General features: G+C 39.5%; 1 protein-coding gene across 8 annotated transcripts in view; it reads right to left on the reverse strand.

Annotated features, from left to right (window-relative positions):
* Positions 1 to 15,650, reverse strand: part of nrg1 (neuregulin 1) — a 102,608-nt gene that overhangs the window by 30,625 nt on the left and 56,333 nt on the right. For 4 of the 8 annotated variants that reach the window (XM_067398430.1, XM_067398429.1, XM_067398426.1 and 1 more), the window contains exon 1: positions 2,940 to 3,546. In XM_067398430.1, coding sequence (XP_067254531.1) covers positions 2,940 to 3,450 — 511 coding nt within the window. In that variant the 5' untranslated portion in view covers positions 3,451 to 3,546. Of the gene's footprint in view, positions 1 to 2,939; positions 3,610 to 13,639; positions 13,762 to 14,075; positions 14,251 to 15,650 lie in introns of those variants that run through there. The other 4 variants (XM_067398431.1, XM_067398432.1, XM_067398433.1 and 1 more) reach the window with 2 other exon arrangements.

Below are 15,650 nucleotides of genomic sequence, written 5' to 3' on the forward strand. Positions count from 1 at the left end.
GGGTGGAACTCATCTACTGAAAGCAGGGCATGAACTCTGCATGAACCTTATTACACTCAACAAAAGCAGCAAGAGAGCAGACCCAATAATGAAATGAACAGCTTCACAGATTATTTCTTAATTAAAATGGATAAAGTGAAAACAACAGTAAGTGGAATGCTCGAAATATGAAATGCAAAATCACAGAACAGAAAGACGCTTCTTCTAAAGACTTATTCCTTGCTTAAGTAATAACTCATCTACATTATGTCTTCAAGTTCTGATGGCAGTGGTGATGAGAACATGTGAAACGTGTCTGTGACATCATAAGGAAGACATTTTAAAAGGTTGGTGAGACGCGCAGCACTGATCAATAAAGCCATCAGTTCCGGAGTCTATGGGAAGTTATTTATACATTATTTAATGAGTTCACAGTGCTGTGCATTTATAAGCAGCACACTTTACGGGATAGAGACCTATGGCTTATGTATGTTGTTTACTATCATGTATTTAGTGCTATGCAGCATTTCAGGGTCTATTAGCATAAAGGACCCAACCACCCAATCTATAATGCCTAATGTTACCCAGGAAAAATGTATGGACCTCTAGTGATGTTACCACACAGGACAACAATAATTTCAGCATTGTATACAGGCCAAATCTGATTCTTTGCTTTAGTATGAAATACTGCAGTTAGATTGAAATCAGGTCGTTCGCACAAGGCATACCAAACCAGACATATAACACTGCCTATCTATAATACAGGTCAGTAGTGAGCTCTGATGTTGAAAGGTTGAATTGTACCCAAGCTCAAAAACACTTGTAGACCAGAGTCAGACGACAAACAGACTAATGAAGCTGTGACTTCTGTCTGATGTCACATACTCTGATGCTATAAGAGAACTCTTTGAAGCTCCACAAAGAATTTGCTATTCTCAAGTTCTGTAGAAAACCATCTATGTACTGGTGCTTTGAAGAACCCAGATACTAAAACACTGATCTGAAGAAACTTCAAAGAAATATCAGGAACTTTGTCCATCCAAAGATCTATTTAGCAACCTAAGATTCCCATACATACAACCTAAAATGGTTCTTGATGGTTTATTTGCTAAACTACCGAAAGTGAAAAACTCACATTAATACTAATCTAGTGAGGCAGCATTACTAAGTTGTCCCACAATAATCTAGTACTGTGAGAATTTAATAATCATAATAGTATTACTCTTCAAAATCCTCTAAATCAACATGCAAACAACTGCAGCTCGGCACATGAAATTTACAAAATTCACTATTTTCAGTTATAGGCTGTTTGCTCATTGTCTGCTCACATCAATAATACTCCCACTGTGAGATCAGTGTTCAGTATTTCTCGTGAAACAGCAAATATCCCTCTGAATTTGGGAATATTGTGCAGTAAAGCAATTTCTATTTAACAAATATGCATACATTTAGAAAAACTTTCAAAGGGCTTCTTTTCATAGAATCACACGCTTTTGAGTGCTTATGAAATGTATTAGTACAATGAAGTACTAATGCAAAACATGGTGATATAAATTGCATGTATAGAACATACAAGCTTCGCATATACACACCCATGATGCATTAGTCTCTCATAATATTTCTATCCTGATCTGTCATCTCACAAAATGTGCGATGTATTTCATCAGGCTCAGTCACTTTAACTAAAGCTTCCTTGTTAGTCAGCTGATCTGCTGTCTGTTATTGATTTAGACTGAAATGTCCAACACAACCAATTGCATTTCCATTTCAGACCTAGACGATTGATCACAGTGCTTGCAGTGGGAGGGTCTCGGAGCTTCCCAGCAGCACTTGATTCAAGCAAAGTGTGCATCTGCAACCAAATGAGGCAAAATGCTGAGGTGAAGTGAGGTTATGAAGATCAAGTCATGGAAGATCTCTGGCAGTGGTCAAGGTGCCCACCACATCTGAAACACTCTGAGGTCTGAGCAAAAATGGACTGTTAAAAATGTATTGGGTTTATTTAAGACATCCAGCATATGTTCATTCCGTTTTGACTCAGTATTTTACATAAGTAGTCTTCTTAACCTCTGACAGATGAGATGAGATAATCCAATCTTTCAAATGGATTTAAGTAAAAATCTCAATCTCAGGAGAACCGAAGGGCTTGGCTCTATATTTGCATAATAATGAGCTCTGACCTGCAGAGACATTCTCAGCATCATTATCAGACGGACTTCAGGAAACTTCTTGCAGGATGACAGTGCATCACTGCACACTACTAAAAGTGGCAGAGCTGATCAAAAAAACTGGAAAGAAAAAAGAAAAGGGAGGGAGATCCAAGATCCGAGAGTGGAAGTCTGGCAGTCCTCCAGCCATTATAATTCTTCAAGCTCTCAAAGTCACGGTGGAGAGCAGATAGTATTACTGACGATCATCTTTCTCTGGAAGGGTATTGGCTAGTCTTTGTGGAGACACTGACCTTGAAATGGAGCAAAGCCAACAGGAAGTGTCCTCCTCTCACTGCAGCACTGCTGCATTATCACACACTTGTGTGCTGTGGTCTGATGCAACTCATGTGAGCAGGTAACCAGTAATAATGTGTGGACTTGGCACAGTAATTGTCAAGCAGATTCAAAGGGGCGTTGCGTCACTATCAACGCCCACCTAGATATAATTCCAGGGCTTAGTCACATGAGTGTGCAGCATGACTGACAAGATACAACACGCCTTCTTTTGAAGTGATATACGACACAGCGGCACTCACATCCGACTCTTACCTCACTATGAAACAAGTTGCTTAAATGTACAAACAATTAATGTTCTTTGATCCTGTATGAATGGACAAACTGTACTGTCAGGAGTATACATAACCATTTTCATTATTCAATGCAGATACTACATTTTGAGACCTAGACCTACACCTAAACCTTAACTTTTAACATTTTCATGACCCCAAAGCAAACACAGATTGTACTTACATGTCTTTGGAACAATATCGTTAGATTCCAGAGTTTGAGATGGATATTGGTTCGCAGTGCCATTCTGGACAGGTTTGAAGGTGCTCTTGGGGCTGGGTGGAGACACAGAGTTTGTGTGAACAGTCACTGCTGTAGTGGGTGTTAAAATGGCCACCTTAGATGAGGGGACCTCAAAGGGTCCGGCTGTGGACTCTCCCTCCACAAAGACCTTGGGCTGTCCTGGGAAAGACGGAGTCGGCGGGGTGACCGTGGAAGGTGAGACTGATACTGGATTCTGAGTAAAGTCTGAATTTATCATAGGATCCTGTCCTATGCGCTTGAGATCAAGGTGGGTCGGTGGCTCGTATTCAAAGATCTTGTCCACAAAGACCCACTTGAGGCCGGCAGTGCAGAGAGCCAGACTCAGCAAGCAGGCCAGGATGGGCAGGATGCAGATTTTTTCAGAGCGGACGCAGTTATTTACCCGCTCCAGATCGAGGCACACACAGCACGCGGCCGCAGCCAAAGGCATGCATCCCAGAGGACCACGCTCGGAGCTGTCGCCGTCCCCCGGAATGTCCTCCTCCGCTTCGCCGGCCGTCACTTTTGTGGTGACCTCAGATAAAGCTTCTGAAGGAGCCTCTTGAGATGCAAGTCCGGCCGAGATGTCCTCCGTCGCTTCCGACTTCATCTCTCCCCCTCGTTCTGTCTCTCAGAAGCAGATGTGCAGCAGACCTCCCTCTAGTGCTGCGGCAGCAGCGGCAGGCATGCTGCCTCATAAAGTGTTCTTTCCATTATCAGATCACCAGCGAGGGGGAAGGGACTCGGACACGATGCTCAACTGACTAACCTCGTTACTAAAGAGGAAGAGGAAGACTTCAGTGGCTCTAATTTCTGTCGCCCCGGTCGTTCTCACTGTTTCCAAAGGAGCAGGAAGAAAAACACAAGCAAGTCTATAAATAAGGCATATGCTCCGGAGGCAGATGTGTGAGGCCGCCCCAGGGTGGATCCCGCCTCAGAGCGTGTCAGAGAGGTCCGGAGAGAGTGCAGCACTCACCTGGGGGCAGGGCTGGAGGAGGGGGCTGGTGTGCCTGGGCTGCGATTCATGCTGTCACACTCTGCCAGCCGCTTTCAAAAACGGCTGAATCATCCGAAAGCAGCAGGTGTATGTCCGATCAAAGCGCTGCCTCCTCGGAACAGAGTAAGAGTCGGTTGTTAAAGACTTACGCAGAACCACACGGAAGGACAAGGAGATAGGAGTGAAGATTACACACACCCCTTCTTACACCCCTCCTCTTTTTCCCTCTCCTTATCCATCACACCAACACACACGTTCTGTCTCTCGCTCTGTCTGGTGTCTCTCTCCTCTCACACTATGAGCACAAAGCAGAGAGTCGGGCAAGTCTGCGCTTGATCCAATTAGAAAGAACGGCAGCGAATGAGACAGTCTCTCTTTCTTTCTCTCTTATTCCCTCTCTCTCTCATTGATTCTACTGTGGATGAGGATAGAGTTGTAGCACACACACTGATGGGACACTTTCTCAGGGGAATATGCTGCTATTGTTTCTATTAGTGGTCGAGTGATATATTTTTTTCAATGGCTAATAACCAATAATGTATCTAGAAGGTAGGGTGGGCGATGGTAGACAATATATATGCATGGGGAGGTAGTTGGCACATGTCCACTGGTTAAAATTGATATGTATAAAATAAAATGTGTATTTTGCTTAAGTTTTTCACCATTTTTAAATGATATTTTTGTCTTTAGTGGTGCAACAAACAATTTTTTAAATAACAAATATTCATAGCATTATTTAATCAATATGAGCCCATAAAAACTGCATGATTATTTACAAACTGTTGTTTAAAATGGTTTTAGATAAAGCATATTATACCAATTCAACAACTTCACAAATGTACAATTTAAATTACAATTTAAGGACATCTGAGGTCTTGTTTTGGTAGAAGTTGTAACTGACACAAGTTATCAGATTTTAAATATTATCTTTACTTAAAAAGTCTGCAGTGGCGCTGATAATAAATGAGAATAAAATATGAATGGAAACGTTTCATGAGCCCCTCACAGCATCATTCAATCAAATGCCTGTTTTTAAAATCACAGAGCTGATTTTTGAAAGGCTAAATTGATTTGTTTGAGTAATGTTGGTATATATTCAGTTTGCCCTTTACTGTTCTATAATCACATTTGCTTCTACATGCTGAAGGAACGCTGACTCAGGGACCGAGAGATCGCGGGCAGTCCAGAACCCCCATCCATGACCAATAAATACTGAATGAGGAACAGACTCCATAGGGAATACTGCTGCCAAACCGGAAATCAGTGTGCTTTAATATAATGAGGCGTTTTCTTTACACATCAATTGTACTAACACACAATGTAAGAACAAGGGCTTTACTAATGAACTGTTTTTGTCGCTATTATGTAGTTCGAGTTGTTCATTACTAGTCTTTCATTGCCATTATATTCATTTGCTTCAGTGATCTCAAAATGAAGCCAATTTCACAGTTAACAGTGTGATTCATCTTTAAGGCCATTATATAATGTAATGTAAGCGTAAAAGTGATTATATAACAAATGGCTGAATGATTTAAATTGCTGAATATTACAAAGATAAAACAGGTTAAAAAATTAAGGCACACTAAAACTAAACCTTAAGCTTAAGATGCTTTACTTTTTTTTTTTTCATTCTTATATTTCGGTTAAATATTTTATATTTTATATTTTCATGACAAAAATGTTCATTGTCCCCCCCCAAAAAAATCTCATCCAGATTTTATCCCATTGCTTTTGATAATAGTTATCAGTGGCCATCTGTTTAACACATTAGTCAGATTCAGACTCATCCTTGACATCATCATCGCCTGTGTAAGTTTTTGAATGATCTTTAAATGATGACATCCAAACTCACTCTTTTATGGACATAAATATACACATTGAGTTCCACTAGCGTTAACTAAGCCCTTCAATACTGACGTGGACTGATGACATGTTACCATTATCAGATGAGCTGATTAGTGACCACACAACACGCAGCATCGAGCAAAAGCCTGTGCAGGGGTAAATGAAGCAGATACTGAGGGGTTTAAGTCCCCCCAGGCCTGTTAAGCTGTCCCATGTCTCATTGCCATTAGGCTGGGAATCAAATGTACATGAGGTGTGTGTGCAGCAGGGTCATAAGGTCAGGTCAACAGCCATGACCCCTCACTCTCAAAGAAGAGAGGAAATGGACTCTCATTGTATGGACAGATGCTAATGTCCTGCTGGACCAACTCAGGAACAACTAAAGAAAAAGTCATATACATTCCTTATTAAAAGAATGTTTAACATGTTTACAAAGACTTTTTAGTGACAGCCGTGACGTGAAACAGCTACTGTGTATATCACTTCCAACTATTAACCTTAGTTTTCTTCAGGACAATGACAACAACGGGGGAAAAAATTAGAGAATGATGGAAAATTTACAATCCATTCCATCAAAATGACAGATAATAATTATATGTAGCATAACCTCATACCTTTTTGATATATATTGTACATATGAAGGTCATTGGCTTAATAATGTGGGATAGGTGCCAAAAAGGGTCCCAAGCATGCCAAAATGAACAAGTCATCAAAGTCAAAGTGACTTTTTGATAGGGTGCACTAAAACAAATTGCCATAAGTGTTAGTATTATTTCTAAATATAATAAACACTAAATGTATTACTCACATAATAAAGATCAATGCAATACAACTATGAACACACAGACAAATACAAACATCTAACCTTCTTGACTAAGTACTCAAAACGTGAAATGAGGATAAATTCGAAATCCTTCTTACAGGATGTTGAATGAATTATTTATGGCTAAAAATGGTGAATAAGAGATCTGATCTGGAACAATCTCTGATCAGTAAGGTGAAGCAGCATTGGTTTGGCAGGTGATGGGTTACTGCTGCATTAGGAGATGAGACGCTTTTCATGCCAAACACGTCAAGGCAAGAGTTTTATTAACAAACACGGAACAAGGTCTTGGACACCAATTCAATAATGTTGCCTTTCTCTGCTGACGCACAAACACTGAGAGCTTTTAAAGAAATAGAGAGGCCTTTTCTCCTGCGCTGTCACAGAGCAGTGAGACTGGAGTCAGACACACACAGCGTCACGTCTGAGTGTGTTCATGCCCTCACCTCCAAAAGCCCGCCCGACTGGTGCCACTGCTGCAGGATCATTCATCTCACACACAGAGCAATTGAGGGCCCAGTTAACTGCGTAATGATGAGACAGGAATTTAAAGGCAATGTGAAATCATGTTCCTGGTTTTATTGATTCATTAGTGCACATTATTCCAAAGAAAAACTAGTTTCTGCCTTGAATATTTCAGCAAAATGTAAAACTAATGACTTCAAAATCAAGTTCTGCCCTACATTGTTTCTCACTGAATATCCTGTTGCACTTGGGCAAATACTGCATTACAGAAATAAAATGGGTTGCTAATGGTGTCTCATGCCAAGTACTGAAAACATTTTTATTCTTGATCATTATCTCTGACTTGTTTTCCTGTAAAAATATCTAAACTTTAAAATTACATAAATTTACATGAGAAACAAAATTGCAAAAGATATTAAAACTTATATGTATCTTGAATATGTTGTTTTAAAATATTTTACCAAAGAGTATTTTGTTTTGTTATTTTGGTGGATTTTTAAAATTTGTTTAAACATAAAACTCCCTTAATTTAGGTAAATTTTAGTATTATTTATTTAGAATTTCTTATTTTCTAACAGTAATTTTTTGCAGTAAAGGTTGATCTACCAACACTTTACTGAATGACTTCCCAATCAGAGAGGGCTATAATAAAACAAATCATTTTATTTCACAAAATGCTATATGGCTAATGAATCAGAAGTACCCACACATTGGCAGAAAAAACAAAAAACAAAAAAAAAAACCACACTGCTGATGCATTAGTCATCTTATCATAGTAATGATGTTTCTATGAAAGCCAAACTCTCCTGATCTTGCTGCAGTGCAGTGTGCAGCACTCAGAATGCTGTAATTATTCATGTGGTCTGGAGATGCAGTGTGTTCTCTCCTTCAGAGCTTTTCCCAAATGGCTTTCATTTGGAAGAGTGTGGCGTGACAGAGACCACTATAGACAAAGAGATTGTCTGCACTGGACGCACTACAGTGAAGATACAGACCACTGCAGTAACACCTCCAGAACATCAGACAGCTTCCTGTCCACGCCTACATGATTGCAACACTCTCTACAGGGCAGCCTGACTCACATCAAGTCAAGCATTACTATTGCTATTGCTAAGGTTAGGGATTTAACCACCCAGAACGGCGCAAAGCAACTCCCTAGGTTATGAGAACACCCTAGCTTAGCCTTGACAAGCACCCACAACACCTCGGCCAAGTGCCACTGGTGAAACACTCACCAAAATGTACTTTGCTCTGATCTGGTTTGGCCTTCTTCATACACTGTATTTCTCTCATCTCTTGTTTTCCTCATATAATTTGTCTATCACTAATCGGCAGTCCTCCACAGACCTGTCTAGACACTGTAATTGAAACCTAACCTGTTCAGATGACCACTTATAAAAACATTCAGACATATGCAGAGAATGTCATGAATGATACTGGATCCAAATACCATATGCATGACATCTTTTCTTGTCTTTGCAGAATGTCTTATTTTGCAGTACAGCTGGACTTTACTGATGCAGACCACACGACAGCAGAAACATCTACGCATGAGCTCATATATAGCCACTGGAGCTCTGCTGAGACAAAACACACATGCAACTGGCCCTAAAATGTCACTCATAATTGTTTTAAATGGGGCCATGATGTCATTTTAGCATTTATCGGTGCTAGTCGGAAATGTAAGTATTTTTCCTCCCACCTACCATTAGAAAGTTCCCGGACAAATGACCAACTGTTTTTTTGGCATCCATCAGCATTGTGTGGAAATGTAATTCCCGTCTGAACTTTCTTCTGAGTTTATGAGGAGGTCTTGACCGCTGCTGCAGATACTGCATTGGAACAAAGGATGCTTGCTTCAGAGAAGCTAAGGCCCTGTTTACAACCTGGTATTAAGAAGCATTTTGGTCGATTGGAACACCCAGTAGTTGAAAACGCATTCGACTGGATTGCTTTCATAGTCTAGATGCTCATGTGGTTGATTGCGTTTTAGCAGCCACAAAAAAAACACCTTCTTTAGACTTTGCCTACTGACCTATTGCTAGCCAAACAGGATTTAAACTTTGTCGGCTGAAGGCCCAAGTTTGGTTTGAAGACGAAAAACCAACCAATCACAATGTTCTCTCACTATTCCTGATTATTCTCCAGGTGCGTTCGTACAGTATGTTAATTGGGTGAGCTTATTTCGTCCATTAGATTGGAAGATCTGAAAAAAACCCATACATTTACCTCAAATAAATCAGGACAGAAGTGGTTGAAAGTGGACAAAGAGACAGATGAAAACACCAGGTGTAAACGGTAATGAGTCTCCCTCGTCTAATTGTGATCCGATTGACCAAAAGGCATCTTAATAGCAGGTGCAAACAGGCCTTAAGTGTTGAAATGAACTATGACTATGCATGTATACATGAAATGTTTTGAGGATGACAACTGGATTTACCCAGACTATGGTTACATCTCTACAGTGAAAAGAGACATATTTGTGAAGCGAATATTGAAGACAGCTCCATTTTAAAACGTGGTTGTGAATATAGTGGACTCTTGTGAATATGGGACTAAATACCCTTAAAAAACCATATTTAGCTTTGTATATCTTACAAACCTGATTCCAAAAAAGTTGGGACTCTGTACAAATTGTGAATAAAAACAGAATGCAATGATGTGGAAGTTTCAAATTTCAATATTTTATTCAGAATACAACATAGATGACATATCAAATGTTTAAACTGAGAAAATGTATCATTTTAAGGAAAAAAGTTGATTTTAAATTTCGTGGCATCAACACATCTCAAAAAAGTCCTTGTTTACCACTGTGTGGCATCCCCTCTTCTTTTTATAACAGTCTGCAATGTCTGGGGACTGAGGAGGCAAGTTGCTCAAGTTTCGGAATAGGAATGTTGCTATTCTAGTTGCTTAGGTCTTCTTTGTCGCGTCTTCCTCTTTATGATGCGCCAAATGTTTTCTATGGGTAAAAGATTGGACTGCAGGCTGGCCATTTCAGTACCCGGGTCCTTCTTCTACGTAGCCATGATGTGGTAATTGATGCAGTATGTGGTCTGGCATTGTCATATTGGAAAATACAAGGTCTTCCCTGAAAGAGATGACGTTTGAATGGGAGCATATGTTGTTCTAGAACTTGGATATTTTCGGCATTGATGGTGCCTTTCCAGATGTGTAAGCTGCCCATGCCACACGCACTCATGCAACCCCATACCATCAGAGATGCAGGCTTCTGAACTGAGCGCTGATAACAACTTGGGTTATCCTTGTCCTCTTTAGTCCGGATGACATGGCATCCCAGTTTTCCCAAAAAGAACTTCAAATTTTGATTCGTCAGAACACAGAACAGTTTTCCCCTTTGCCACAGTCCATTTTAAATGAGCCTTGGCCCAGAGAAAACACCTGCGCTTCTGGATCATGTTTAGATATGGCTTATTTTTTGACCTATAGAGTTTTAGCCGGCAACAGCGAATGGCACGGTGGATTGTGTTCACCGACAATGTTTTCTGGAAGTATTCCTGAGCCCATGTTGTGATTTCCATTACAGTAGCATTCCTTTATGTGATGCAGTGCTGTCTAAGGGCCCGAAGATCACGGGCATCCAGTATAGTTTTCCAGCCTTGACCCTTACGCACAGAGATTGTTCCAGATTCTCTGAATCTTTGGATGATATTATGCACTGTAGATGATGATAACTTCAAACTCTTTGCAATTTTTCTCTGAGAAACTCCTTTCTGATATTGCTCCACTATTTTTCAGCATTGGTAATCCTCTGCCCATCTTGACTTCTGAGAGACACTGCCATTCTGAGAGGCTCTTTTTATACCCAATCATGTTGCCAATTGACCTTATAAGTTGCAAATTGGTCCTCCAGCTGTTCCTTATGTGTACATTTAACTTTTCCAGCCTCTTATTGCTACCTGTCCCAACTTTTTTGGAATGTGTAGCTTTCATGAAAACCAAAATGAGCCAATATTTGGCATGACATTTCAAAATCTATATTCTTTTGTGAATAAAATATAAGTTTATGAGATTTGTAAATTATTGCATTCCTTTTTTTATTCACAATTTGTACAGTGTCCCAACTTTTTTGGAATCGGGTTTGTAGTAACAAAAAACAAAAGCACAAAAATTGCCCTTAATGTCCAAGTCTATTCTTCAATTAGATACTTTGTCAATATCCAAAAGCTCTGTGGATGGAAATTTAATTTTGATAAAAAGGTAATACTTGAAAAGCATGCCGAAAGACATGTGATCAACTGGAATATAATACCAGATGTACCATCAGTGCAATGGAGAAAGACTATTTCCTTGAAATGGGTCAAATGAGAAGCTTTGATGAATTTGGTGGAAGTCAATGAGGAAGAGTCTAATGGTGGCCGGCAGTCTCACGTTACAAGAGAGGACCGCTTACATGGAAAACCTAAGGGGAAACTACTCAGACAAAATCCCACAAATCAATAAAGTGTAAATGCAGATCCATACATTCAGAGATTATGACTTTGAAAAAGGGATGGATCTGGGTTTTATCTGGTTCACGCTACATCTGTAAGCTCTGCAATTGCTTCTGCTCTGGACAAAGCTCAGCATGTCTCTAACTCACCAAAGTTTCCCACAGACAATTACTGACCACTCAATACTGACACCAATCAATTCCTCTCAGCTGAAATCACATTCTGGGGGATGTTTGTGGATGGATATCAGAAACGGGGCTGCATGCATCTGCATTTTATTTTGCATTTCACAGAGAAACAGCACAGCTCCTGTATATGGCAGCAGTGGCAGACATATGACATCATAATCAGCGCAGCATGTTAAACTACAAAAAATTTGTTTAACATCCTAAAATCATGCGCTTCAATTAGCGATCCTTCATGAAAGCATTCTACTAAGGGTTTTGCAACAGCAATAATCTGTGCTTTGTCAGATAACTTCATTCTTTACTAGGTTTGTAAGGCATCAATATCAGGGCGTTTAAAGTAATTAACATTAACAGACTGGCTGGTCATTGCTGTTCTAATGCCTGAGGGAAGACACAGGAGACCTCATTCTTTTCTCTTTTGGCAATCATTCAAATGCACTGCTCACTAATTGAAAAAAGGCATTAAAGATTACAGAGCAGAAAACATCATTTTTGCAATGTTGCGACTGGGCAGGAGGAACCCCATTTAGCTTTCAGAAGATATATATAACTCACTGTTTTTTAGACTCACAACCAGTAGAATAGATGATCAATATCAAAAGTGTGGCTGTATTACATTTATGGATATAAATAAGCAGACAGCATGATATTTTTATGTTTTTTTCTGTGGAAACTGTGAGTGATTTGCCCATGCAAAACCCCCCACAATGCTAGTGTTTTTGGTTGTTACCAGGACATTGCTATGCTGTTGCTGAGGTATTATGCAAGGAATTTAGTTCCTTGCTATATGGTTACTACATACTTCTGCTATGTAAGGACTGTTGAGTGCATGAAGTGTCCAAAACTCCGGATAAATAAATGCATCATCCGGGTATTTGAAGTGCTATTCTTCTTGTTGGAAGTTTCAGGGTGATCACACTACTCACACTATTTACTGTATATGACAAAATGGCATAAGTACGGGATGCACTGATATTCTGGTCTTCAGATATGGCTTGGGAATAGAAAGACAGAACTTCTAAATCAAATAAAGTTGCTTGGAATCAATGTATTTGAATTTTAAACAAGCTTGACCTACAGAAACGGACCCTCATGTTGCACAGAGGTGATAAGATGCGCTTTGTTTGAATTATTATGAGAAATTTTGAAGCTTTACAAAACTTTACAGGGTGATTTACTGTTCAACATGAACATATCATCCAATTATATAATTTATTATTTGTAATTATATCAATATGGGCTTTAAAACGAATGAAGAATTGAAGTTAGGGTAAAAACATCCAGAAGAAAAGTAAAAAAAAAAAAAATTACAAGAACTGTCCAAATGAAGCAAACCACCACAATGAATCAGGTTTTCCAAAGCTACATACATGAGGTCTGTTTAGGACGAGCTGATTCCACTCCATTGAATTGGACTTTACAATATTACATATGAAGAGAATTAATCAAATTTTTCAAAGTTACATGAGGAGGACTGTTTAAGATGAACTGATTCACTAGAATGAATCACATGTACCAGTGCACTACAAGAGAGAGCCGACGGTGTGGTTATTTACCTATACTCGCTCGGCAGTATTACAAAAGTATTACAAAAGTGACATCAAAAACAGCATTTGTTAAGCTACACCACTAATCGTTCCTCACGCTGCATTAATAGAAATTGTGGTTGTGACTCATGAGCTAAGCGAAAAATGAAATTATGTTACATGTATTTGTAAAAACGCACTTTACAAATTATATACACAACAGATGTGGTGATTTTGCAGTTTTGCCTCATTTCCACACCATTAGTATATTCTGGCTTCACTCTGGGTGGGTCAGGGCACTTCATTGATTTTAATGCTATAGTGAAAAGGATGCATTCTTACTTTTGGTGATGATTAGGCTTGCTGTAGAATTTGTTTTTCCAAGGTTGTTGACTGCCTCACAGGTGTATAAACCAGCATCTGCCTCTGTGGACTTCCTGATCAATAGCTCGGATATTTTCCCCCTGTGGAAAGTTACATAATGCTGGTTGATTATATTGCAATTCAAGATAAACATTAGCAACATATGAGACATGAGGCTAATATCTGAGTAATGCTTCTCAAAACTGGTGGTTTTGGTTAAGAATTTAATTAGGAAGGAGAATCTCAGCTCAGGCCTGTTTGGATTGTACTGGGTTAAACTTTGACAAATACCTGCCAACATACGACACACAGGGCAGATATCTGTTCCCCTAAATTTCTGACTCAATATTCTCTGAAGCGAATCCTTCATTCAGCTAGAACAAAATAATGATGAATTTAAGTAGTAGGAACTTACTGTTTCTTTTTTTTAATCTTTATGCTTTTGGGTTTGCTTTTGCCTGTGAGTTCTTTCCCATTCTTGTACCACTTGATGCTGGGCGCTGGGTTTCCTGCCACAATCTCACACTTGAGTACAGTCTTTTTCCCATCCTCCACTGTCACGCTCTGCAGATTCTTTAACTTGGGTTCCGCTGAAACAAAGACAGAAAACAGAAATTACCCACAGAATGTCAAGGGTGAAACTTGCAATATTTCACCATATGCCACCTATTCTACTGTAAATATATTTTAATGTAGAGGGGGAAACTGTTCTTAGTTGCCATAAAAAAATATAAAAAATTCTAGGCTTAATTTTAACATTAAAATATTCTCCCATTACTGTCCTCTCAGCAGTGTTGTCAGATAGGGCAGTTTTGAATTTGATTGTGTGGGTCAAAATTGGTTTGGGCGGGTGGAGAAAATTTAGGCTGGTTTGGGATCAGTTTTGTATTTTAACATTTAAATTTTATAGGCCAATTGGTTAAAGTGGAACTCAGTAAGATTTGCGAAGCTCCCCCTACAGGTTCCTTCAGTGAATCACACTAAAATTCGTAAATACTCCAAGTGCAGCTCTGGACTACAACGACTACAATGCTCACCAGCGCAGTAGTTTTGCAAATACAGTACAAGAAATCTCAATGAAGGTGGGTAATTTTCTAAATTGTCTTATAAAGTCATAATATATACATTGTTTTTGAATTACCTTAAAGCATTTTGTCACTCTCACGTGAACGTGAACATGAGGCGAGATTGTGTCGGGTCGGCGCAGCTCAACTTGCAAGTGCTGTTTTTTGGCATAGACTTGCCAGAGGGGGTAAGTGCACGCCTCAAACACACCACTACAAGTCAATTAACCATCGTAAGGACTTAGAAAACTATTTATGAAGGTAAAAAAAGTTACTTAGCTGTGCTTTAACAAACCAAACCCAAGTGTGCATGTCCTCCATCCAATCAGTCATCGTTACTGAACACACTGAACACTGCAGAGTTGGCTGGTGTTGGCGTTGACGTCTCAGACAAGCCCGCCAATCAAGAGCAATAGCAGATAGACATGATGATTCATGAGTGATGGGTCTATAGCGCAAATAAGTGATCAGATTTTGGTGGGGGTGGGATGGTGGGCAAGTGACGTAACTGGTGATTGCCTAGTGATTGCAATGCCAAAGTGGTAGGGCTGGGCGATATATCGCATGCGATTGTTTCATTTCATCAGAAAAGCCGGTTCCCTGATTACCGCTAAGCTACAGTACAGAATGGGAGAGTGACCAAACTCTGAACACATGGATTACATCTGTGGTGGGAGACTCTTTGTAAATATAACTGTAACTCTGACAATGACTTAAACAAAATTGAATATGGGACTTCTCCTGTCCATGGTAATGCTCACACTGGCCTGACATTGTTTTATCATGTTTTCTAATTTTCTTTTACGACAGCAACAACAAAAGAAAGCATAACTGTCCCCTCATCAGGGATGATTTATGATGTCATGAAACTGTCTAGCTAACTGAGATGCCCTTTGATTTAATATTTGTGAGACAACAGACAAATG

This window comes from Chanodichthys erythropterus, chromosome 10, assembly GCF_024489055.1.
Source record: "Chanodichthys erythropterus isolate Z2021 chromosome 10, ASM2448905v1, whole genome shotgun sequence".
In the NCBI taxonomy this organism is placed as follows: domain Eukaryota; kingdom Metazoa; phylum Chordata; class Actinopteri; order Cypriniformes; family Xenocyprididae; genus Chanodichthys; species Chanodichthys erythropterus.